The 25,892-nt window shown below is 39.5% G+C and overlaps 1 protein-coding gene and 1 non-coding gene across 3 annotated transcripts in view; both read right to left on the bottom strand.

Annotated features, from left to right (window-relative positions):
* Window positions 1-4,013: 4,013 nt before the first annotated feature.
* PRKRA (protein activator of interferon induced protein kinase EIF2AK2) overlaps window positions 4,014-25,892 on the bottom strand; it is a 25,251-nt gene continuing 3,372 nt past the window's right edge. The window contains exons 3-8 of one of the 2 annotated variants that reach the window (XM_022570131.3): window positions 24,616-24,697; window positions 21,912-21,990; window positions 20,741-20,858; window positions 18,819-18,913; window positions 12,611-12,785; window positions 4,014-9,532 (exon numbers count right to left, since the gene is read on the bottom strand). In XM_022570131.3, the coding sequence (XP_022425839.1) occupies window positions 9,375-9,532; window positions 12,611-12,785; window positions 18,819-18,913; window positions 20,741-20,858; window positions 21,912-21,990; window positions 24,616-24,697 (707 nt within the window). In that variant the 3' untranslated portion in view covers window positions 4,014-9,374. Of the gene's footprint in view, window positions 9,589-12,610; window positions 12,786-18,818; window positions 18,914-20,740; window positions 20,859-21,911; window positions 21,991-24,615; window positions 24,698-25,892 lie in introns of both variants that reach the window. The other variant, XM_022570133.3, reaches the window with a different exon arrangement.
* LOC115802176 (U6 spliceosomal RNA) lies at window positions 16,751-16,857 on the bottom strand. Its single transcript, XR_004022576.1, has one exon. It is a non-coding gene; the product is annotated as a U6 spliceosomal RNA (small nuclear RNA).

Genomic DNA, 25,892 nt, shown 5'->3' with positions numbered 1-25,892 from the left:
TAGGGGGACAAGCCTAAGGGAGTTTTACTCTAACGTCTACCACATTCAGTGGCTCTTCAGCTTGATCTCGGCTTGGTCATTCTTGCATGAGCTCTGCTTTGCCTGTGATTCCACTCTGAGCTCACTGACCTCGAGAGCACGAAGCAGAAGGTAGCTCATATCTTCTGCCTAAGACTGGGTGTGGTTTGTGAGTGGCTGGAATAGTAGTTTGGAGGATTTAAGGAGAGGGGCGGCCCACATGCTGTGTGTCTTCCCCTAGTGACCAATGTGCTGAAGTTCCTATGGTTCAAGGCAGTTGCTAAGTTTTAAATGATCAGCAACAAGGTAAAGCTCACTCATGTGAACACATCCTGTGTGTACAGCACCAATTCTGGAAGCTTGACATGTGAAAAGATACGATACACTTTATACCCAGAAGGAGTAAAACAAGATCTTAGGAATAAGGTAGGAAAAAAATAAAAACAAAAGGTGCATATATTGTGTCAAAACTGTGCTATAAGCTAATAAGAATTATAAAAACTTACAGATTGAGGTAAAATTAGTGTTTTCCAAAGTGTGTGTTCCTCTCAGCTAATCCCACAAGGTATTTAAAGAATTCTGACATCAAAATAAATTTGGAGGGCTTCCCTGGTGGCGCAGTGGTTGAGAGTCCACCTGCCGATGCAGGGGACACGGGTTCGTGACCCGGTCTGGGAAGATCCCACATGCCGAGGAGCGGCTGGGCCCGTGAGCCATGGCCGCTGAGCCTGCGCGTCCAGAGCCTGTGCTCCACAACGGGAGAGGTCACAACAGTGAGAGGCCCGTGTACCACAAAAAAAAAAATTTGGAAAATGCTACTCACTGTATCCCAGCTGTGATATTTTAAAGGGATCTGATAAGACCTATCATAAATAAACTTCTTTAACCCAGAGTTTACCAACTGTATTTATATATGGAATCTTTAAAAATTATTGTTAGTAGTATAAAAGCTATTAAAAATAAGCTGTGGAACACACTTTCTGAAACACTGTTCTAGAATTACCATTCTATATGGCAATGAGAAGCTCATGAGTGACCCTGAGGGAACCTGTCAGAATGGTAGGATTAAATCGTTATTAAGATGAAAGAATAAGGTGAGAAAGTGATAACAGTGATTATAACCTGTTAACTGGAGTTCCCAATGAAAGAAATAGATGAGATAAAATTCAAGGGGGTGTGAGGGTTGTTATGTGTCAACTTGGCTGGGCCATGGTACCCAGCTATTTGGTCAAACATCACTCTGGATGTTTCTGTGGAGGTATTTTTTGGATGAGATTAACATTTAAGTCAGTGGACTTTGAATAAAGCAGATTATCCTCCATGAGCAGTGTGTCTATTAGAACATTTATATATGTGATTTGCATTATGGCTTTTTTTGGACAGTGCTGATCGAAACTGTTAAATAACAACCAAAGTTCTCAGTATCAGTTAAGAAAAAAGGCCCATCATCAGACAATACAGTGCAGATGGTAAGAAGAGGAAGTGCTGTAGAGATTCAGAGAATGCCATAAATTACCTTAGGTCCTGTCCTTGGGCCATTCGTTTTTTTTTTTTTTTTAGAAATTATTACTTATTTTTCAGCTGTGTCAGGTCTTAGCTGCGGCATGCCAGATCTTCGTTGAGGCATGCGGGATCTTTAGCTGCGGCGTGCGGACTCTTCGTTTTGGCGTGCAGCTTTTCTCTTCTCTAGTTGTGGCGTGTGGGCTCCAGGGCGCGTAGGCTCTGTAGTTTGCCACGCTGCGTGCAGGCTCTATTGTTGAGGCACACGGGCTCAGTAGTTGTGGCTATGGCGCGTGGGCTTCGTTGCCCCGAAGCATGTGGGATCTTAGTTCCCTGACCAGGGATCGAACCCACGTCCCCTGCATTGGAAGGCGGATTCTTTACCACTGGACCACCAGGGAAGTCCCTGGGGCAGACTTTTTAATGTTTACTCTGCTGATCCCATAAGCCTGTACCTCAAGGCAGTTGAAATGTTATAGAAGGAATTTATGTTTGAGTGAGTCATCCCAATATCATAGCTTTGTAAGGAGAATGCCTTACACTGTGTGTATCTTCAAGGTTTTCAAAATACTTGCACATTCATTATCTCATTTAATCTTCCTAATGATCTGGGAGGAAGGTAGAGCAGGTTATCCCTATTTCACTGGTGAGGAAATTGAGGCTTGAAGAGTCTGTGTGATGCAAAGAACATTGGAATTAAGGATGCTGTTGAACAGTGACATCGAGTGATCAAATACTATGAGGTCCTGGAAGGAACACTGGATTTGGAGTCAGAAGGCTCAGTTCTTCCCAGATTGATGATTTTAGGTATTCTTACCTGTCTACCTATGTTTCATTTATTCAGCTGTAAAATGGGATAAACCTATCCCAGAGGGTGAGGTGAGCATTAATTGAGATAATCCACGTAAAACACTTGACACAGTAACTAAATCCCAGGAATCTCTTGGTAATTTAACTCTTAGTAGTAGTATGAAATTATATTTTAATATCATTCAAATTAAGGGTAAACATCTAGGTGTAGCAAGGTTCTAATACCATCCTTTAGTACTCCAGTCTAGGAGGTTATCCTTCTAAATGCTCTGCAAAACACTGCTCTGTATATCCCTTTAGTTGATAATAGGGGTTCCATTTAGAATTACAGGCATGTAATTTGCAGGCATGACAACAGGATTCAGAGAGTTATAAGTGAATATGCCTCATTTTCTAAATGAGGAAATGGAACTTATTAAGATAAATTATCTAATACTTGGATATGAGGCAAAAAAAAAATAGTGGGTGGCATGTCCTTTCAGTGACATGGGAGTGAAGGCTATGCTAGGATTAGCCAGGGTAATGTACTTCACCTTGCTGCTTATCCTTGGTTTAAGTTTCCAGACTTAGTGATGATGCATGTTAACTTGTAGACTTTTTTTTTTTCCTGGTAGAAGTGCAGATTTCTGCCTAGTGGAACAGACAACCTGCAAAGTTATAGTTTAAACAGTTTTGTATCTCACCCAGCAATCTCATTCTCCTATAAAGAAATGCCCTAGCTCCACAAATGCTCTTTGAACTGGCCAGGGCATCTGACTAGTTCCCTCATTATTGAATGAATTGAATAAAATCTTTGACATGCACCATCTAGAATGTGCCTCTGGATTCACCCCCTCTCAGGTTCACAGTCTGTGCTGTCGTCCAATGTCTGAAAACACCTGCCTTGTGTCTTTTGTCCAGTTTCATAGTTATTTACAGAGGGAGGGCTGGCCCGGAATCTGTTATTCCTTCATGCTGGAAGCAGAAGTCAATTACTCTTATATTAGAGATGAGGAAACAGAGGAATGGAAAGGTTTAGCAACTTGTCTGGAATCACGCAGCAGTTTAAATGTTGGAGCTGGAATTCAAGCCTAGGCAGACTGACTTCAGAGCTGCTCACTTAATTACTGTGCCGTATAGCTTCTCAGAAAAATGGCTTTATATATACATGTAAAATGTTTTGTCTGGTGTCAGGAAACAGTAAGTCCTTAATAAAGTCTAGCTATATTATTCTTTAAAACTCTGAAGCTCAGTATAAATGTGTTCTTAGCCCAGTGCTTAGAAGCAGAAGATGGTGGATAGGACAAAAGTACCACCACATGAGTTGGTTTTCTTGATTAGTACTAATCTTTATTACTGTCCTACCATTAGCAAATGAAAAGAGGGCATTTGCTTAAGTCCTTTTTATTTGCATGAACCAAATATTAAATCCTTAGTCTGCTTTTTTTTGCCATTAAAATCTTTATTCATTAGAAATATAGAGGAAAACAGAACAATCCAAGCAATAAGGCATAGATGGTACTCCTATCAATTTCTGAATTTCAAATCAATAAATACTGTGCAGTAACACACCCATCTGGCCATGAAGCAGATTGCAATTCAATGAAGGTACAAGCTCATGAATAGGAATGCAAATATTTGTAATAGCTCCCAGCACTGAATCTACCATCTGTTTATTTATTTGTTTATTTATTTGTGTGTATGTATGTATATATGGCTGTGCTGGGTCTTCAGTTGCTGCACGTGGGCCTCTCTCCAGTTGCGGTGAGTGGGGGCCACTCCTCGCTGCGGTGCGCGGGCCTCTCACCTTGGCGGCCCCTCCCGTCGCAGAGCACAGGCTCCAGGCGCGCGGGCCCCAGCAGTCGTGGCTTGAGGGCTCTAGAGTGCAGGCTCAGTAGTTGTGACAAACGGGCTTCAGTAGTTGTGGCTCGTGGGCTCCAGAGCACAGGCTCAGTAGTTGTGGCGCACGGGCTTAGTCGCTCCGCGGCATGTGGGATCTTCCTGGACCACGGCTCAAACCCGTGTCCCCTGAACTTGCAGGCGGATTCCCAACCACTGCACCTCCAGGGAAGACCCTACCATCTAATTTCCAATCTACTACCTAAATTTTTCATCTCATACAAAAATTTATAAGGGAGGCATTTTTAAACCCATGCCTTTCTTTGGCTTTAGCCCATATACTTAAATATTTAGTTTGCCTCTGTCTTGTGCCTCTTTTTTCTTGAGATACATATAAAATTTCCCCAAACTTCAGTTATATCTACTAGCACAAAATGCAACAGACGCATTGCAGTTATCCACTCACTCTGATTAGCATAGGAAGGAGAACTAGCTTGTTCTGGTCTCCTTCCCATAACACCCACTCTTACCTCATACCAGACAAGCAGACACATATGCCATCCATCAACTTTGACCTCTCTGAATAGCAGCTGCCAGATCTTCATTGCACGTTGTTCTCTGTGGATGGTTAGAATTTATACGTTTGAACCTAAATAAATTTACAAAGGCAAATGCAGAAATCAGGAAATGGTAAATTAAATAGAATAAGTGCAAGACTTGGTTTATTGTTATCTTCCCACAAGCCCAAACTTCCCTTTTCTGGTATCAGCTTTATCTGTGGCAGAAAGCCATCATTATCTCCTGTCTGTCAATAATTCTGAATATGTTGTCAAGCTAGTAAAATGTTCAGAGTGGACCACATCGTCAGTAGTTCCACAAATTTACAGTTTTTCAGGTAAAGCTGTACTTGAACGCATCAAAATAAGTTGATTTCCCCCCCTACTCTATTAAGAGCTGCTGCTTAGTTCTAATACTCAGAAGCGTTCAAAGTTGGAACTTTTTAGAACTCATATTACAATGTGGCTTCTTAAAAATCTTCCCAGATATTTAACTGTCCTTTGGCCCTTGAAGTGCAGTGTTATTCTAGATGTAGCCTTACTCATGACAGGCTTTGTCCTCAAATTAGGATCACTTCTATTTCATTTCCTGAATGTCCTTTGGATGTCAAGAAGAGTCTTTTCAAAATCCCAATGTGCCCTGCCACGAGAGCAATACACACACCAACCACACAGACCTACAAAAGCATTTTTTTAAATAAAAGGCAAAAGACATATGATCTAAAGAGAAATAAAAGTATCTTAGAGTTGTAATTTTTTTGATAAGTAACATGATTTATCTGATTTTTCTTTTCACCCTAAACTATAACTCCATATCTCAGGTTGGGCTCTGCAGGGAGCAGACTCTGAGGAAGAGACAGTGGCAGGACGTTTATTTAGGGAATGCTTTGGGGATCACCATCTTTGAAAGGAATAAAAAGAAATTGGGATTGGACAGGAGGAGAAGTTGGATTGCGATACAGTCTCAACAAAGTTATCAGCTGGACCCCTAGGAAACTCTAAAGCTGCTGGGCCCTTTGGAATTGCCCCAAACTGGAGCAAGACGGTGAGGTCTTTGTTGACCAGTCAGTGGAGGCAGGCTGCCCAAAAAAGGGGATGTGACCTTGGATGCAGTGACTCTTTTCAACTGAGGCAATTCTGAAGAGGGATGATAGCTAGAACTGCCTTCACGTACATGCAACTCATGTAGTCACACAAGACCCATACTCAAAAAAAACCCACACTTAGTTTAACACCCTGCTGTCTCTGTCCTAAAATTCTTTATAATTTTTGGCCAAGGAGTCCTAGATTTTCATTTGGCACAGGGCCCTACAAATTATGTAATTGGTCCTGCTGACCACTGAGGACTGCCCACCGGCAGCACTCCCTGCAGCTGGGATGATTAAGTCCTTCCTTAAGCCCTTAAGTGGGATCTGGGTGATAGACCACAATGATAGTCCACCCCTTGCATTGCTTGAATCCACTTAGAATAAGTTCTGGGAGCATTCTCCAGGATTCCAGCCTCTTTCCCTAGAGGAAACGTAGTAGAAGTTAGTGAAATAAACTACAGTCCCCAACACTGAAACTAGCCTCGGGGCTACAGCTGATAATCACCTTTCTCCTGGGACCGCTGTAAGTTGACATGCCACCAAGTGGCTCATTTGTTTCCTGAAAGATTGGGGACTCAGCATCGGTCTCTGTTACTGGCAGGCTGAACATTCAGGAGTGAATGAAACTAGATCAGCCTAGGTATGTGGGCACCCATCCCTTTGGGTCAACTGTAGCCTCCAATCCTGCTACAGTGGCTATTCCATCCCAGACACTGGATGATGTCATTTTGTCAACTTGGTTGTTCAGGGCCTCTTCCATCATGGATCCTTTATGGTATGGATCAACAGGCAGTACGAAGCTCTTCACACTTTGTGCCTGTCCATGTAGCTTTATCTCAGATCTCCTTGTCCCTAGTCTTCCAGTCTGTTTCTTTTCAGGCCTCTGCCGGCTGGCCACACCAGTTGCCACTGCTCAAGTATATTCTAATCTTGGGCCACTTTCCACGCAAATGGATGGCAAGGTGTACTGCCTGAAACTCTGCCCTTTGGGAGGATTTCCCCTCATCACTATCTTTCAAGGCCACCCCTTTGTATAGCCATCGTGTATTTTCACTTTGTGCCATGTACTGGCCTTACCTATCCACAAGTCAAATTCAGGCACTTTTCTCTTCCATCAACTGGCCACACAGGATCACTGGCAACAGGTGTGAACTGAGGGAGAGGCACAGGTGCAACAGTGGTAGATGACTTGGGAGTCCAGGCTGCCTGCTTATGTAGCATACTGTGCCCTCTGGCCATATTTGTGTTTGCTCCTAGATGTATCTTCCATGTTTGCGACATGACTCAACCCGACCTTATGACTTTATGGGACTGAAAGAACCCAGCTCATTATTGGTGGTTTAGGCTACATGGCTACCAAGCATCCCATCATAAGGTGCTACATCTCTACCAGGGCACGCTGGCACATCAGGAGCTGTTTGTTGAAAGGTGTTTACTTCTCCGCTATAGATGGCATGGTCTTGATCCAGAATCCTTGGCATCCACATTGTGATTTTCCCATTGGAACTTGTCATAAACTCCACACAGCATATTTCCCCACTACTGATGCATCTAATGCAACAGGCATAGTTGCCTGTTCAGCCTATTTGAGTCACTCACCTAACATGGTTAACAGTATAACCAATTAGATTGGTTAAGAGCCTTGACAAAATGCTGTTAAAGAACACCTGATGGTGCAGGTAACTCCCTAGCACATCTGGACAGTCTGACAGAGGTGGCATTTGAACAGTATTTTCTTTTTCTTTTTTTGCGGTACGCGGGCCTCTCACCGTTGTGGCCTCTCCCGTTGCGGAGCACAGGCTCCGGACACGCAGGCTCAGTGGCCATGGCTCACGGGCCCAGCCTCTTTGCAGCATGTGGGATCTTCCAGGACTGGGGCACAAACCCGTGTCCCCTGCATCGGCAGGCGGACTCTCAACCACTGCGCCACCAGGGAAGCCCTGAACAGTATTTTTAAGAACACATGCTTCCTCCGTAGCCCGAAGTAGAGAAAGCATAGGCAGAAGGAAGAGCATGGCTTCCGGGTACCTTATACTCAGATCTCATCGTTTTTTCAATACATTTGAACTGCTTAGAACCCAAGTACATTGTCCTTTCCCCCTGCTGGACCTCATCTTCTTCTTCCAACACCTTATGAAACCTCCCCCCAACTTATCCTCTTCACGGTGGGCATTTTACTGTGCAGAAGGGTCTGATGTCATCTCTAAAGTGAGTTCATTGTGCCCTGTCTATATTCCAGAGCATTCATAAACACCCAAGGTTAATCCAATCTTAATGCTCCACTTTATGCCTAAACTTTGTTTCCAGTCTTTGTGTGTTCCTTAACCTCACCCCCAAAATAACTGAAATCCTGATTTAATTGACGTACACATGGCTTATAACGTGAAACTAAGTTAAATGCTCTTTAGAGCTTTAAACAAGTTACACACACTGGTTTCCCTTTATTAGGTAGGTTTATTATTCTCAAAGGATTGCACTCAGGTTATCTTTTTTCCAGACAGAAAAACATTTGTTCCATACTTCCTGCTAGACTGACACTTGAGGTTGTCAACATCTACCTTTATCACTGAGCGCTCTCTTCCTCTCTGAGGTATTCCCTGATCTACAGGTGTAGCACTATCAGCTGGCACTGACAGATGGCAGACTTGAGGTGTTATGAGATGATATATGAAAACATAAAAGGCAAAATTAAAATTTGCTCATGGGGCTTATTCCCTAACCTTTGAAGCACTCACTATTTTGTTTGAAACATTCTTGTAACTGAATTGAGTGCACTGGAAAGTTTTGTTTCAGTAATTCTAATGCTTTTTCAACTACTATTCATCTATGAATGGTTATATGTCAAAGCATAAGACAACACTGCATATGCGTAGAGAAAATATGGAAGTGATTCATCACATATACATTTGTAAATTTTTGGTTTTTTTTTTACCTTTGACTCTAAGAAGTAAACTAGAGATATGTAAATAACACAGTATCCACATTGTGATGTTACAAGAATGGCTAAAAAGAACAGGGCCACAGTCGAGTCAGTAGCACTTTAATGAAATGAACAGAACCCATTATAACAACAGCTCTTTATTACATGGATTCAAATACACAGCAGACCAATCACGTTCCCTGAAATTTAACAATCACATTCAATTAAAACCTGTTAGTGCGTTCCTCAACACTAATTCTAAGGGGCTTCCTTCGAAATCCCTTTACAAAGCCTTGCACAAAGAAGGGGTTAAGCACCAGTAGGAAAGACTGTTGCTAGCAGTTTTATTTTATCCTCCTCCTCATCAACAACAACAATCATGCAGTTTTTTCCTTCTATGTACATGGCATTGTAAAATGGGTGCTACACTCTGCCTATGGTACAAAGTTTATAAATACAATATACCAATACAAAGTCGAAGCCATTAAAAACATCTTAATAACAACTACCAGGAGATAATTAAATCTGGAGTGTTCATGGAATCTATGAAGAGATTTAGAACCAACACACAAACTCAAACATTCTAGTAAATGTTTTACTTGGGAAGGGGAGAAAGGGGGACTTCTTAATGTGCTACTGAAGGGTTTTCTAATTGTCCCACGTTTACTTCCTTTCTGCTATTATCTTTAAATACTGCAGAGCATTGTGAGCTGCATCACTCTGCGCACTGCCACAGGAGATCCCCGAGCCATGACAGACTGTGATGGGACTGGTGGACAATTCAGCGAGACATTGATACTGTCCATTGGCACTCAGTTCTTCTGCAATGACACATTCAGACGTGATGATTAATGCCACGTGCACAGAAAGCAGATCCCTTGTAAAAACAATACAATTGTTATTACCGTCTTTCTCCCTAAGCATCCATGGTATACTACTCCACTTATCTTTGTCATTCTTGTACAAACTGCCCAGCTACAGCGGTTCTCTAACACAGCTGTGCTTCATAATCACCTGGGGGAACTTTAAAGAAATCCAGGTGCCTGGGCCTCACTCCAGCCTGCTCTATCAGAAACGCAGGGGTAGGGGTTGGAGTGGCCAGATTCCTGCATTTTCAAAGAGCTCCCAAGGCAATCTTAATGTGGTTAGTTTAACAGTGTTTGCAAATTACTGAACCACAGCAACTTTTTTAAAAGGGAAAAAAAAAAACATTTGCTAGAGGACTGGAGAGACTGTATTTTCCACTCTGAAGTCTAGAGTTATTTTCAGTAGACACTGAACCAGGAAATACACGGTTCAGGGCAAAACCTCCCTTGTGATGTCATGTTCTTTGGTTATTAAGTCTGTGCAGAGAGTTTAATTCCATTTTGTATATTTGTTTAGGATGTTTTAAAACAACACTGAAACCCTGAAAACAAACGGTCTTAACATCTGATGAATCACTCTTACTAAAGATGGTTTATTGAGACAGGGAAAGGAGTAGAAACAGGTGAGTTGTTTGAAATTGTCATGATTAAATGTTATTTCAGCTAGAATCAATATAGTATAAAATATCCAGATACAATGGGATTATTTAATGTGTGAAAAGGCTTTCTAGTTCTAGCATCTAGGTTCTTTTTTTTTTTTCTTTGCAGTACGCGGGCCTCTCACTGTTGTGGCCTCTCCCACTGCGGAGCACAGGCTCCGGACGCGCAGGCTCAGCGGCCATGGCTCACGGGCCCAGCCAGTCTGCGGCATGTGGGATCTTCCCGGACCGGGGCACGAACCCGTGTCCCCTGCATCGGCAGGCGGACTCTCAACCACTGCACCACCAGGGAAGCCCTAGGTTCATTTTTAAATTGAGGTAAATGTCACATAACATAAAATTAACCATTTTAAAGTGAACTATTCAATGGCATTTAGTACATTCACAATGTGGTGCAACCACCACCTCTATCCAGTTACAGAACATTCTCACCATTTCATCACCCCAAGGGAAAACACTATCCCCACCCATACCGCCCAGCCCCTGGCAACTACCAATCTATGGATTAACCTATTCTGGATAGTTCATGGAAATGGAATCATATGTGACTTTTTTTGTCTGTCTTTCACTTAGTATAATTATTTTTGAGGTTTATCCATGTTGTAGCATATATCAGAACTTCATTCTTTTTTGTGGCTGAATAATATTTCATGGCATGTATATACCACAATTGGTTTATTCATTCATCTGTCAATGGACGTTGGGCTGTTTCTACCTCTTGGCTATTGTGAATAGTACTGCTATGAACATGTGTGTACAGGTATCTGTTGGAATACCAGCTTTCAATTCTTTTGGGTACATACTTAGCAGTAGAGTTACTAAGTCATATGGTAATTCATTTGAGGAGCAACGAAACTCCTCAAATTTTCCACAGCAGCTGAACTATTTTACATGTTCACTATGTAACATATGAGGGCTACAATTTCTCTATATCTTTACCAGCATTGGTTATTTTCTATTTTATTCATCATAGCCATCTTACTGGGTGTGAATTGGTACCTCACTGTTGTTTTGATTTGCATGTCCCTGATGACTAATGATAATGAGCACATTCTCACGTGCTTCTTGGCCATTTGTAGATCTTCTTTGGAGAACACTGAGGTTCTTTTGAAAGTAATTGCATAGAAGTTAGTCAAACTAACTGACTGTGGTTTTTAAACTGCTGTTCTATGTTTACAAGAACTATTTAGTTCTTAAAATTGCTAAGGAGCATTTCAAAGTCATCATTAATTTGTAATCTAAAAAACCATCTCAAGTTTCCTTCTTTTCCCAGATTCAAAACCTTCCATAGTCATATTCATGACATGGCTTATTCATCTGTGTCTCAAACACCCAACAATGTGTAGATACTTAAGAAATATTTTTTGAATGAATGGTTTCTCAGTCAGCTACGTTTTCTGATCATCTTTCTGCATTATTCCCCAGGTTCTGCATAATTCTCAGTATATTGAGGCACTGTACCTGACCCATCATTCAATCCCAAAGTAGCAGAGAAAATTAGAAGTTCTTTCAGTCCCTAAACACCCTACTTTCTCAGTGCTAGTAGCTCTGACAAGCTAGGTCCCCCCAGGTCACTAAGGCTAGAATAAGGGGTATCAAATTCTTCACATACTATACTGATGTTAAATCAAGACACCAAAAACACACATGAACACACACATACAAACAAATTAGCCAGTTATAAACTGCATTAAAAGAAAATCCACATTGATTGCTTTCCAATCTGTCTACATTTGTCTATCTGAGTAATTATGAGCTAGAAAAAATACAGCAGTTCATAGCTGAGATGAGATAAAACTATAAATTGTCCCCATTTATCTCCCAGAAGTGGTACACAGTGATAAAGTGGAGAGAAGACGTGTGGCCTGACCCCCACAAACTTGGTACTTGTTCTAGAAATGTGGGTGCCTTTTTATTTGTCCAGCTGCCCATCAGGGCTGGTTTAATAGATATTATATCAGCAGGGACTCTTCTAATCTGGCTCTACCACTGACTAGCAGCTATGTTATCTCAGGCAAGTTTCTCAACCTTTCTTTGTCTTACTTTCCTCACTTATATATAAGAATAATAGAATCTACTTCACAGTTTGAGGATTCTGTGGGTTGAAATATGTTATGTCCTTAGAACGGTATCTGGCACATAGTAACTCTATAACTCTTAGCTATTATTGTTTTTATTATTATAACTGTATAGATGTTACCTCTATTTTTATTGTTTATAAGAATGGGACATACCAATGATATATGTTACTGTTCTAGTAATTATATATAGTCAGAATCCCCAATCAATGAAAAAAATTATAATAGAGGTTTTGTTCCTCAAACATTTAAAAAAATAAACAGGTTTTAGCATAAGCTAAAGAAAAAAATCATACCTATATCCAAATATGTTATATTAAAACCTTGTTCCTTTGCAATTTCACTAAGCAGCTGGATGTAATCTGTATTTGGAATACTGAGGAGGCTTCTTTTCAGTAAGTTGATCTTTTCACCAGGAGAATTCCTCAAGGAATGCCAAGTACAACCTAAAGAATGTCCTACCACATTTGTCTGAAAAACAGAGACGAAAGTTAAGACTCTTGGACTGGGTTCCAACGCTATTATAAGTATTAATTAAGCACTCACATTTAATACTTTATAAAGCATGTTTAAACTTTCCGATTTAAACTAGATAGCACTAACAAGCACACACATTTAACAAACACCACAATGTTAAAGAAAAAAGAATGTGCAATAATATGCTGGAAGTATTTAAAAATACCTTTGTATAGTATAAAGGTCTCAGTCAAAATTTCTGATGGTCACGTTAAGATGTATAACATATTTAAGAGCACGATAAACAAATCTGCAATACAGCTGACCCTTGAACAACATGGGGGTTAAGGCAGCTGACACTACTCACAGTCAGAAGTCCATGTATAACTTATAGTTGGCCCTCTGTATCCACAGTTCTGCATCCACAGAATCAACCAACCGTGGACTGTAGTATTTACTATGGAAACAAATCTGCATATAAGTGGACCTGAGCCGTTAAAACCTGTGTTGTTCAAGGGTCAACTGTAATCGAGTCTGCCTAATGGAGCAATTTACAAATTAAAATATAAAGGAATTTTCATATGTTTATGGCTTCTTGTATTAAATACCAGTCTCTGTAACTGACAGCTATAAAGCAGAAAACAAAGAAACTGTAGACAAGGTGAAATGTGCAAGTTTGAGAACAAGACGTTCAAATGAATGGCATGATGTCAAAAAATTCTTATCAGACTTATCCCAGAACCCAATTGAGTTTGTTTTTTCCTGTTTTCTTTTCTCCTTTTCCTCTTTTCTTTATTTTCCCCTCTATCTTTACTTTTTCACTTCTGTTCTTAGAATACTTTGCAGTTCCATGTTAGTTTATGGTTTTTAAATTGCTTTCATATAATATGCCATTAGAAAAACCACAAAAAACTATTCTCTGAAGTAAGTAGGGCAACCTGTACTTTGGTCTTATTTATCAATGAGCTTGACAGAGGTTAAGGGATTTTCAAAAGATCATAGGGATGGCCATGATAAAGAATTGGGTAATTTTTGCATAATTTGCAAAATTTACTAAGTAGAATTTTACATTCCTTGACTGGAACTTTAAAAAATGCTGTTTTTAAAAAAATCATAGGTCATCCATATAGTAAAAGGATACCCGTAACAAGAACAAATACATACGAAGAACAGTCTCTTTTCCTTGCTGCCCCTTCCCCAGACTTCTGCTCCACTCCCCAGAGATACTTGCTATTAAACACCTCTTCAGTATACTTCCGTACGCATTCTATGCATGTTTAAGCAGACACACGTATAATCTTTTTAAACAAAAGTGATAGCTTACTCTTCTACACCTGATACTGTTAAGTTTTCTCATCTGTTAAGTTTTCTCATATCACTGCACTGCACATACATGCACTACAGTTACCTTACCAGTCTCCAACTGAAGGTTTTAGGTTGTTTCTGGTTTCTTTCACTAACAGTGTTACAATGAAACTCTTTTGCACTTGGATGACTTTCTCGACAGAATAATTTCTAGAAGTAGAACTGCTGAGTCAAAGAACATGTATGCTTTTAATTTTGATAAATATTAATACTTCCAAACTGATTTACGAGCCAATTTATACTTCCATCAAGTGTCTTGGAGGGTGTTTGTTTTCTCACACCCTAGCCAATACCAGGTATTGTCAAACTTTGTAGGTTTGACACTTTGTAGGTATTTTCACTAAAGGTGAAAATAATATCTTGTTTAACATGCATAAATAAAGTTGAACATTTTTTTCCCCACCATTTGTATTTCTTCTACTGGGTTGCCTTTTTTATTGATGTGTAAGCTTTATGTTTGGTATTGAAAACAGTCCCTTCCTACTCATGTGTTCAAAACAGTTTCTTCTTACTTTGTTTTTATTAGTTTTATTTACAGACATTTTGCTGTGCAGTGTAGATTTTATGTAGTTAAATTTGTGAATCTTACTTTACAGCTTCTATGTTTTAAGTTATGCTTAAAAAGGCTTTTCCATGCTAAGAATTTTAAAAGGAAAGCTCTTCCATGTTTTCTCATACAGTTCCAATTCTTACGTTTAAATCTTTGATCCATTTGAAATTTATTTTAATGTAAGGAATAAGGTAGCAACCTAAATATATCATACACCTGTGTGCATGTGTATTCCGCCACCCCTCACCTCCCCCGCCAATGTGGCTGTAAGTTATTTCTATACCATTCATCCTCTCACCCACTGATGTGAAATCTCACTGTTGTCATATACTATCTTCCTATATGGATTGGCATCTATACCTATCCTCTGTCTATTGCGATACAAAAGCTGTTTTAACTACTATAGTTTTATAGTATGTTTTATTTTCTGGTAGGGTATAACCCCACCTCCCGTACTCTTCCTTTTCAGTTTTCTTGGCTATTCTTGAGTTTATTTTTCCAGATAAACTCAGTAAAGTTGTATCAAGATCCAAAATGAATTCTGGTAGATTTTGACTAACACTATATTACATTTTCATATATTTACAGTATTGAGTCTTTCTATCAAAAATAGATAGCTTTACATTTATTCAATTTCTGTTGAATCCCTCACTAGAGTTTTAAAGTTTTTCTCATATGAGTCCTGCACATTTCTTTCTAAGTTTATTCCCTGTCATATTATCCTCTTTTCTACTATTGAGAATAGGATCTTCTATATTCCATTTTGTAATATTGATAAATAGGGAAGCTATTAATTTTTTCTAGTATGCTTTTTCAGGACAGAGTTCTATTTTGCTATAAAATGATCAATGTTATCAAGCTTCATACATTTTATTATTAAAAGTAATACACACATACAACAAAAAAATTAAATAGTACAGAATTATAAAAGCAACAATCCTCCTCCCTACCTTCAAGTCCTCTTTCCAGAAGCAATAATTTTCACCTTTCTATTTTTAATTATTCTGGTGGTTACCTTTGTAACAGAAATAATATGAGAAAGCTATTGACTCTGTATGTTAATTTTATGATCAGTTACCTTGATGAATTCTCTTATTATATCTGGTAGTTTTTCTCTAGGGCTTTATAGGGATACAATTATATTATTTATAGTTAATGATCGTTTCTATCTCTTCTTATTTCCAACCTCTTGTTTTCTGATTATGCTGGTTGATACTTCTAGAACAATGTTTAAAAAAAAGGGTATCAGGAATTCCCAGGCAGTCCTGGGAAGTGGTGAGGACTCAGCACTTTCACTGCTGAGGGCCTGGGTTCAAACCCTGGTTGGGGAACTAAGATCCCAAGAGCTGCATGGTGTGACCCAAAAGAAAAAAAAAAGGTATCTGTGGGCATCCTTGCTTTATTTCTGAAATTAATGGGAATGGATAAGACATGTAAACATGTACCCATGATTTTGATTTTTTTCCTGAGGTATATATTTTATTTTATTTTTAACATCTTTATTGGAGTATAATTGCTTTACAGTGTTGTGTTAGTTTCTGCTGTATAACAAAGTGAAGCAGCTATATGTATACATATATCCCCATATCCCCTCCCTCTTGCATCTCCCTCCCACCCTCCCTATCCTGCCCCTCTAGGTGGTCACAAAGCACCGAGCTGATCTCCCCGTGCTATGCAGCTGCTTCCCACTAGCTATTTTACATTTGGTAGTGTATATATGTCAGTGCTACTCTTTCACTTTGTCCCAGCTTACCCTTCCCCCTCCCTGTGTACTCAAGTCCATTCTCTATGTCTGCGTCTTTATTCCTGTCCTGCCCCTAGGTTCATCAGAAACATTTAGTTTTTTTAAGATTCCATATATATGTGTTAGCATATGGTATTTGTTTTTCTCTTTCTGACTTACTTCACTCTGTATGACAGTCTCTAGGTCCATCCACCTCACTACAAATAACTCAATTTCATTTCTTTTTATGGCTGAGTAATATTCCATTGTATATATGTGCCACGTCTTCTTTATCCATTCATCTGTCAATGGACACTTAGGTTGCTTCCACGTCCTGGCTATAAAAATATGGGACGATTCATGAATTTGCATGTCATTCTTGCACAGGGGTCATGCTAATCTTCTCTTTATCGTTCCAATTTTAGTTTCTGTGCTGCCGAAGCGAGCACTGAGGTATATATTTTAAATCACAATAGGGATATTTTAAAAGAGTTTATCAGTAATGACTGTCAAAATTTTTTTGGCATCTATTGAGAGGATAATGTTTTTCTCCTTTAACCCATTAATGTGATTAGTTATAGTAATAGATTTACCAACACTGAAATACTCTTACAGTCCTAAAATAAACCCTACTTGTCTATGGTATATTATTCTTTTAATGTTCTACTGAATATTAAGGTGTTTCACCATAAGGGAGATTAATCCATAATTTTTGCCATTGGGATTTGCTATTGTCAGATATTAGTGTTATGTTAGTTTTGGAAAATAAATTTAGAAGCTTCCCCTATGTTATATATATTAACTGGAAGAGTTTAAATAGCATGGAAGATTATCTCTTCCTTGATGATTTAACAGAATTCACCTACAAACCTGTGTTTTGTGATTATGGTTTCATCTCTAATCCAGTTTTAAAAGAAGTGAATGCAGTGTTTTATATTTTTCTATTAAAAAAGCAAAACCAAAACTATATTACTTATTCAGATATAGTCTTTTTTCCCTACAGAATGAGCCCTTTTTTTTTTTTATCAGAAGCTTAGGACACTCCTATAGTCTTCACTTTTCATTTCCTACCTAACATCCTACTCTCAGATAATGGACCACCATACATACCTATATACAAATATCAGAATCTCAATTAATATATTATGTGTAGCCCAATCTCTTAAGTTCTCTATCTGAATACCAGCTGCCTACTCAACATTTTCACTTAGCTACTCCACAAACATTTCAAATTCAATATATCCTACGTTTAGCTCATTATCCGCTCCCCCTCAAATCCTACTCATCTTCTGTGTTCCCCATATTATTGAATGGTACCACCATCTACTCTGTTGCCAAGCTAAAAATGTTTATTTCTTTCTTTTTCCTTACTCCCTACATGCAATCAGTTACCATGCCCCATTCACTTCAGTTTTCTAAATAATTTTTAAATCGATCATTTCAACTGCCACTACCTTAGTCTAGGCCACCATCATTTCTCATCTGCTTTTCTAAAACAGCATTGTAGCAGGTCTCTTTGACTCTAATATTCATTCACTCACCATAATGCAGCCAGTGATTTCCCTTCTAATGTATAAATTAGATCTTGTCCTTTACATATTAAATTTATTTAATGACTTTGCACTACCCTCAGGATAAAGTTCAATCTCCTTAACATAGTAGTTCCTGCAAGATTCAATCCCTCTTTTCCTTTCCGGCCTCATTGTTTGAGACTCCCTCCCTCCAAATCTATGAATATGCTCCAGCCATCCCAAATTACTCTGCGGTCCTAGATCACATAAAGTGTTTCACTCCTGGGTCTTTGTACATGGTCTTTCTTCTCTCTGGAATTCTTTTTTCCTGTTGTCATCCTATAGGTCTCAGCTCAGCTATTACTTCCTCCAAGAAGTCTTCCTAAAACCCCGTCTTAGTTGGATCCTTCTCCTACGTTCCCAAGACGCCTCTGGAAGGACCAGTCTGTAGGGTTCTTTTCTCTTTCAGTAGGCTGGCTACAAACTCCTTAGGGCCAGAGACTATCTTATTCACCAAATGCCAGTACCTGGCATCAAGCTTGGCAAATAATGAGTTCCCTAAATGTTTGCTGAGTGGATAAATGAATGGATGAACCAAGAGATGGGAGTGAATTGTCAATCTGAAGGCAAAAGTGGCACTAGTGACTTACCATCTTTAGATACCATCATATTATTCTGAATCTGACTGTGCCTCCCAAACTCTCTTACCTGGCCACGCCTGTGATCCTGGCTCACATACTGCAAGCAGCTAAAATTGGGGTAGTGTATTACTCAACAGTTAAGAGATTTGTTTAAAACTGCAACTCTGAAGTATCTGTACAAAAAGAAATCTAGAGAAGTTTCCTACAGCAACAGATGTTTAATCACATTAACATTGTAGACCTCCGATCATTACTCACCAAAGAAATGTGGTTCTCTGGAGAGATATTACTGAATTTGGCAAGAAATTTCTCAGCAGCATTTCTCTTGGCTTGTTTCTTTGATGCCCCCTTTCCTAAATAAAGAAAAAGAAATAGTAGGTTTAGAAAATAAGCTAGTGTCCATAGTGAATGACCAAATGTTTAATGTACTGTGTTTGTTCAGAGAACAATCTCATGGTTTTTGTATACTATTCTTTTTTTTTTTTTTTTTTCCGGTACGCGGGACTCTCACTGTTGTGGCCTCTCCCGTTGCGGAGCACAGGCTCCGGACGCGCAGGCCCAGCGGCCATGGCCCATGGGCCCAGCCGCTCCGCAGCATGCGGGATCCTCCTGGACCGGGGCAGGAACCCGCGCCCCCCTGCATCCGCAGGCGGACTCCCAACCACTGCGCCACCAGGGAAGCCCATATACTATTCTTTTACAGACGTGACATCTTTACTTGTTGTGCTTCATACAACTGTTAATGGTTACATTTTTGAAGACGTTTCTTTAACAGTTTATCTTTAATAGTTATACTTTCTGTTTTTCTTTAACAGATGTATCTCCCTATGTCTAGCTTTAATGAACCATATTTGGTTTAATTCTGACTAAATATTCAAATTTACCAAGGTACATTTGAATTACAACTGCTATCTCTCAATGTCTATTTCTTGCTTATAATCTCCTATACACTGATAACTATGTGGAATTTCTTTAACATGAATAAGAAGGGCATAGGAGAGGCTAGAGTTGAAAGACACTATCAATATCATCTACTTCCACATTTACAGATTTAAAAACTGAGATCTAGGCAGGGAGATTAAGCAATTTACCTAACCTTGCAAATCAAGGACTGCATCAAGAACAGGAAGCTGAGGTTCCTGCTTCTGGCCTAGGGCTTTCTGCACTGGCCCACACTACCTCTCAAGGGCAAACAGCTGCTTATTACTTAAGACTAATATCTAACCAAGGTAAAATTCCATTTTAAGCCACTTAACAAAAACATGCTAGAGAAGTTAAAATAGGAATCCTCAGGAGTACTTTATTAAGTGACTTTTTTCTCATAGTCTGTGGCCTTTACAGCGTAAAGTTGTAATTTAAAAGGTTAATTTCCACTTTATTTTTATCCCACTGCAATTTTTTGCCATCAGCCTCTTATTAATCATCTTGTTTTCAAATGTAATCTTCTTGTCCTCCTATCTTCTAGAATAGCTATTGAAACTCCAAGAGATTTACTACTGCTTTTTTCTCCAAAATGATTTTTAAGTCCCTATTATATCAATGAGACTGTTTAAAGAGTCAATTATTTATTTGTTTCTCCATTACCAACTCATAATTTTAAAAAATATCAAATTAAGAAGTAAAGTATTCTTAAGCCAAACATTTATACTTAAATTCAACTGCAGAAGACTTCCCTGGTGGTGCAGTGGTTAAGAATCTGCCTGCCAATGCAGGGGACATGGGTTTGATCCCTGGTCCAGGAAAATCCCACATGCCGTGGAGCAACTAAGCCTGTGTGCCACACTACTGAGCCTGTGCTCTAGAGCCCGCAAGCCACAACTACTGACCCCGCGTGCCACAACTACTGAAGCCCGAGTGCCTAGAGCCCGTGCTCTGCAACGAGAAGCCACCACAATGAGAAGCCTGCGCACCGCAACGAAGAGTAGCCCCCGCTCGCCGCAACTAGAGAAAGCCCGCGCGCAACAACGAAAACCCAACGCAACCAAAAATAAATAATAAATTTTAAAAATTAAAAAAAAAAATTCAACTGCAGGAAGTTAGAAACAGTAGACCAGGAGTGTCAGTTTTTTACCCCATAGAAATATTTGAAAAGAAATCACAACAGAAATTTCTATGGTCATTCATCTTCTCAAAATATTTCAAATGTCTTCAACTGTATGAGGGTAAAAAGGAATAAGTACCAGTTTCCATGAATGACTCTAGCCTGCAAATTGTGGTATATTCTCTCTTATGAGCAGGTCCTCCCTCCTGGGAAAGGGTATATTCAGGAAGTCTCCAGCCATGATGAATAGCCAATTCCTAGAAAATCGAGATGAGGATTTATTAGTAATTTTTACTGTGCAGTGAGTGGCTCAATCACACAAATGATATTCTCTCATGATTTTGATCCCATATCTATTTATATGTTTGCAAAGAATAATGATATTCTGCAATGAAAAAAATGAGAGAAGGCCCTCTATTTCCCAGAGATATTCCTGCATTTTATATCTTATAGGCCCACAATACCAAAACGGAAGCAGTTTTCCTGTGGTGAAGCAGTGAATGGTGTTCTTCCATTAAGCTGTAGTGAGTTGATATCAAAGAGTTCAAACAGAAAGACAAGCTACGTTCAGCCTCTGGGAACATCAGAGAGGACAGCTACAGGTCTCACAGCCATCAGTTCCTAAAGCCTCCCCCCTCCTAACTATAACCTTCCATACCCATGGCTGCCTAACTAACTACATTCGATCGAGAGCAGATGAGAAGCAGACAGCAAACAAACACACTTGGATGAGGTTGAGGAAAGAAGGGGAAGAAAACTACAGAAAAACTCAGAGGAGGAAAGAGACCAAAGGACTGGTTGGATAATAGGGAGGGGAGTTGTCCAACAGAGCACATGGATAGTCTGCAAGGAGGATATTCTGCACACAGAAATTCAAAGCTGAATATATTTTTTTGGTAGAATAAGCAAATAAGCAAACGACTTCCCTTTTCTTGAGTTAGGTTACTCAGTTTGGGTTCTTATAAAGTCTTCTGTCTCAACAGAAGTAGAGATTTGTCACAAGAGTGGCAAGAAATATTCTTAAAATATAAAACACTCTACCCATGTGCACTGAGGTCCTGCTGATCTCAAATGAGAATTCCACAAACCAAAGGCAGATACTGTTTATGGAAGAAAATCCAAAACATAAATAAATAGGAAAATAATTTCAAGTTAGCACTTTAACATCTAATGATCATAACCTGGAACACAAAATGTTATACCATCTTTAAAATATTAATTCCTTCTCTCAGCCCTTATGATATTATCAAAATTTATGGCATTTTTTTCAGTAGACAAAAAGTTAAGTATGGAAAAACTGTGCCACTTACCTGTAATGAACCAATAGGATTAAGCTGGTTCTTTGGTTGCTTGGAAGGGTCAGGCATTAAGGGATCCGGAACTGCAAAGCTAAACATTTTTATAAAGTGTTATAAAACAAAATAATCTCCCCTAAATTATTAAGTAAAGGACAAGCATTTTCAATTTAGCTTTCCATGCCTTTGCTGTTGCCTTTCCTTCTACGTGGAATACCCTTCTCGCCCACCTCTTCTGTAAGAATCTGATCTATCCATCATCCAAGGTATACCTCAATTGCCACTTCCTCTCAGAAGCCTATTCTTTTACCCCAGTGGAACATAACTTCTCCCTTCTTTGAACCACTGTAACATTTGGTTTGACCCTTTCTTAAACAAATTATTTTACCATAAGTTGTACACTCTTACAAATACATGTGATTTGTCTATCCCTCACCACACCTCTCCCCTGTTCAGACTATAAAATCCTTAATGGTAGGGCCTATGTATTACTTACCCTCATAAGCCTTGCAGTGCTTTATATATAATAGATGCTCAATAAAAATGTATTTAAATAAAGCACACTATTGTTACAACTACAAAAAAAGGGAAGACTAACAGGAAGTTTAGCCTGGCAATGTAAACCATACAGATCATAAATGTAGCTTTTTCATCCAGATAATTATGGAAGAAAGACCTGGTTTGATCTATTATCTGCTCTATGCTAGGATAATCTTCCTAAGATTTATATGTATCCTGTATAAAATTGATGGCCAGCATGAATCTGATTTGAGCATGTGGGGACTGTGATTAGAGAAAAAGAGAACAACCTCTTCTAAGTAGTGTGAACTTAGTAGTTACTTGGGTGATGGATGCCTAACGTGGAACAAGCTGCATTTCAAGGTTACTGCCACCTAAGCAGCTAGAGGCATTTCTTCCATGACCAGCGAGGTTGTTATTGCCATTTCCTCAAGTTTCTTTTCTTTTCTTTTTTTTCTTTTTTTTGCGGTACACGGGCCTCTCACTGTTGTGGCCTCTCCCGTTGCGGAGCACAGGCTCCGGACGCACAGGCTCAGCGGCCATGGCTCACGGACCCAGCCGCTCCACGGCATGCAGGATCCTCCCAGACCGGGGCACGAACCCGTGTCCCCTGCATCGGCAGGCAGACTCTCAACCACTGCACCACCAGGGAAGCCCTCAAGTTTCTTTTCTACCTGCCAGAATTTCAAGCTTTACATAAGCTGATGAGATACAAATATTCACTTACAATGCTGTACACTGAAGCTACCCAAGTAATTGTGATGGAGAAGTGAGAAAGTCTCTATCATATTAGGCCACTTTCAGCCTGATTTACAGCTTAGCAATTCCCATCTTATCTGTCAAGAAGCACAAATACATAGTAAGGTTTGTTAGCCTTTTTTGCTGACAAAGTGAAGTACCCATGTGCAGAAAGTACACTCTGTATACTAATTTCTATGAATATATGCAACACTTTGGGTTGACCTTTGGATTGCACAGAAATGGCATGGCCGTCACCAGCAAGGGGAAAATCCAAAACCCGCCATGTCATTTGGCATGTCCAGAAAGCTAGCATAAATCATTTATAATGTATGACCCTAGTCATTTTGTGAGATCCAAGGCTTTTGCTGGTTGGTTCTAAACTACCTAAAAGGTTTAGAATTACTAAGTAAATGGGAGGAACACTGCATGAGAGAGAACCTAAATATCAATATATCCCTAAGCCAGAAGTTCTTCTATGACTAGGAAACAAAAAACCCATCCTAAATTCCCATGGGCCTCTGCTCTCAGCTATGAGCAGATATACCAGATTGTACTCCAAATATACTTGAGTGCGCGTAAAGGGAAGAACTTACAGGCAAAATGTGCTCCTGGATGTGCCCATTAGAAATCAAAGGACACCAATTTACAATACATGAGATGCTCCAGGACCAGTGCTCCTTCCAAAAGCACCTAATGTGATAACAAATTTATTTTGGAAATATTTGTCAAGAATTAACATCCCAGGGGCTTCCCTGGTGGCACAGTGTTTAAGAATCCGCCTGCCAATGCAGGGGACACAGGTTCGAGCCCTGGTCCAGGAAGATCCCACATGCCGTGGAGCAGCTAAGCTTGTGCGCCACAACTACTGACCCTGCACTCTACAGCCCGCGAGCCACAACTACTGAAGCTTGCGCGCCTGCAGCCTGTGCTCCGCAACAAGAGAAGCCACTGCAATGAGAAGCCCTCGGCAGCTAGAGAAAGCCCGTGCACAGACACAGAAGACCCAGCGCAGCCAAAAAAAAATAAATAAATCAAATAAATGTATTAAAAAAAAAAAGAATTAACATCACATTTAGAAGGAAATCTCTTTGTCTCCTTTCAAATTCGAATTTCTAAAAGAATACTTTTAGCTGATCTTTTTCTATCTCACACCTTGTTTTCTTCATTGTAGAAACAAACTCTTAATCCAGTAAGATGTTTGCCAGAAACACTCTGGTTTTCTAGTGTTGCACCTCATCTACTAATTAATAGAGCCTTCATCTACTAATTAATAGCTGGATTTAATTTCTTACGGATAAAGTTGTCTTTAGTGGATGACAGGTCTTCACAAGGAAATAGAATTTTAGAGCTAGATATTAACAACTGTTTACTTTGTTGCTTTTGTGAGCATGTTCAAACTTTTAACCTTACCTCAGCCATGATATTTTTGAGCTGCAGAATACAAAGAAATTTAGCTCACCAAATACTTGCATTGGCTTTCAAAATGTTTATGGCAGCCTCTGCAGCTCTATGTTTCGCCAGCTTCTTACTTGTACCTTCACCTGAATTAAGGTTAAAAAAAAAAAAAACTCTTTACATGCTGTGAAAATGTGAGGCTTACATAGATGTTTGCATAATACAAAACAAAGCCACTACACATTTTATATATATACACACTAGGTAATAAAAACATACACTTGCATACAGTTATACACTGAAATAAAATACCATATGAAGTTAATACATTAAAAAATCCCTGTGATTTAAAAAATTATATGTATTTTTGTTTACCTGTATAAAAATCATTATACAGGTATACATTATACATGCTTATTACATAAAGTAATAAAGTAGACTATGTCATACCTTCTGAAGAAATGCAACTTATTACATTATTCTTAGAAAGGAAATTCTTCTATAGCAACAAGTTTCCTTTAAAGGAGCCACTTACAGCAACACCGTTTGTCAGCAAAATGTGCACACTTTCACTGTAACAACCCCTCCTATACTGAATTAAACCCCTCTGCTTGGCTAAGCAGTCATGACTACCTGTTGGATACAGTGGGGGAAGGTTTGTATAGGGAAGAAGTTGAGAGATTACCTTAAGCGTCTTCCATATAATCTGTATCCCTTACATGGGTAGCTAAGGGGGCAGAAGGGACTAGGCCTGACTAATCACTGAGACTGATGCCTAATTTTAGTAAGCAACCACACAAGTAAATTGTAAATTCAATCTTTTTCCTTCTGACTTCAAACTAGGTGTTGAGAACCTTTCCAAAGTGGTATCAGAATGCTGATGTCCATTCCTCCTGTGTGGAGGAAAGAAAAGGAACATGGAATAAATTTCAAGCATGGCTCTCAAGTGTCGGAGACCACATAAACCACACTTATTTACCCACTAACATAGGTATTAAGGATATACCCTTGACCAATGTGGGAGTTAGGGGCACCGACCCTCTGCGCTGTTGAAAATCTACCCATAATTTATAGTCAGCCCTCTGTATCTTTAGTTCCTCCATTTCTAGCTTCCTCGGAATCAACCAACCATGGATTGTATGGTACTGTAGTATTTACTACTGAAAAAGATTCTCGTGTGAGTGGACTGCGTAATTCAAAACCGTGTTGTTCAAGGGTCAACCATAGTAGAGAGCTAAGCAGGGTCCCTGCCCTTAAAGAGCATACAGCCTAATGTGTGAGATTCTGTCTATAAAAAGACATCTGGGGGCTTCCCTGGTGACGCAGTGGTTGAGAGTCCGC

Source organism: Delphinapterus leucas, chromosome 8 (genome assembly GCF_059928025.1).
Source record: "Delphinapterus leucas isolate spDelLeu-1000000601 "Yukka" chromosome 8, BTC_Dleu_Yukka2, whole genome shotgun sequence".
Lineage (NCBI taxonomy): Eukaryota > Metazoa > Chordata > Mammalia > Artiodactyla > Monodontidae > Delphinapterus > Delphinapterus leucas.
Note: the sequence above shows the minus strand (reverse complement) of the source record. Positions and strands in the feature narration are given on the sequence as shown.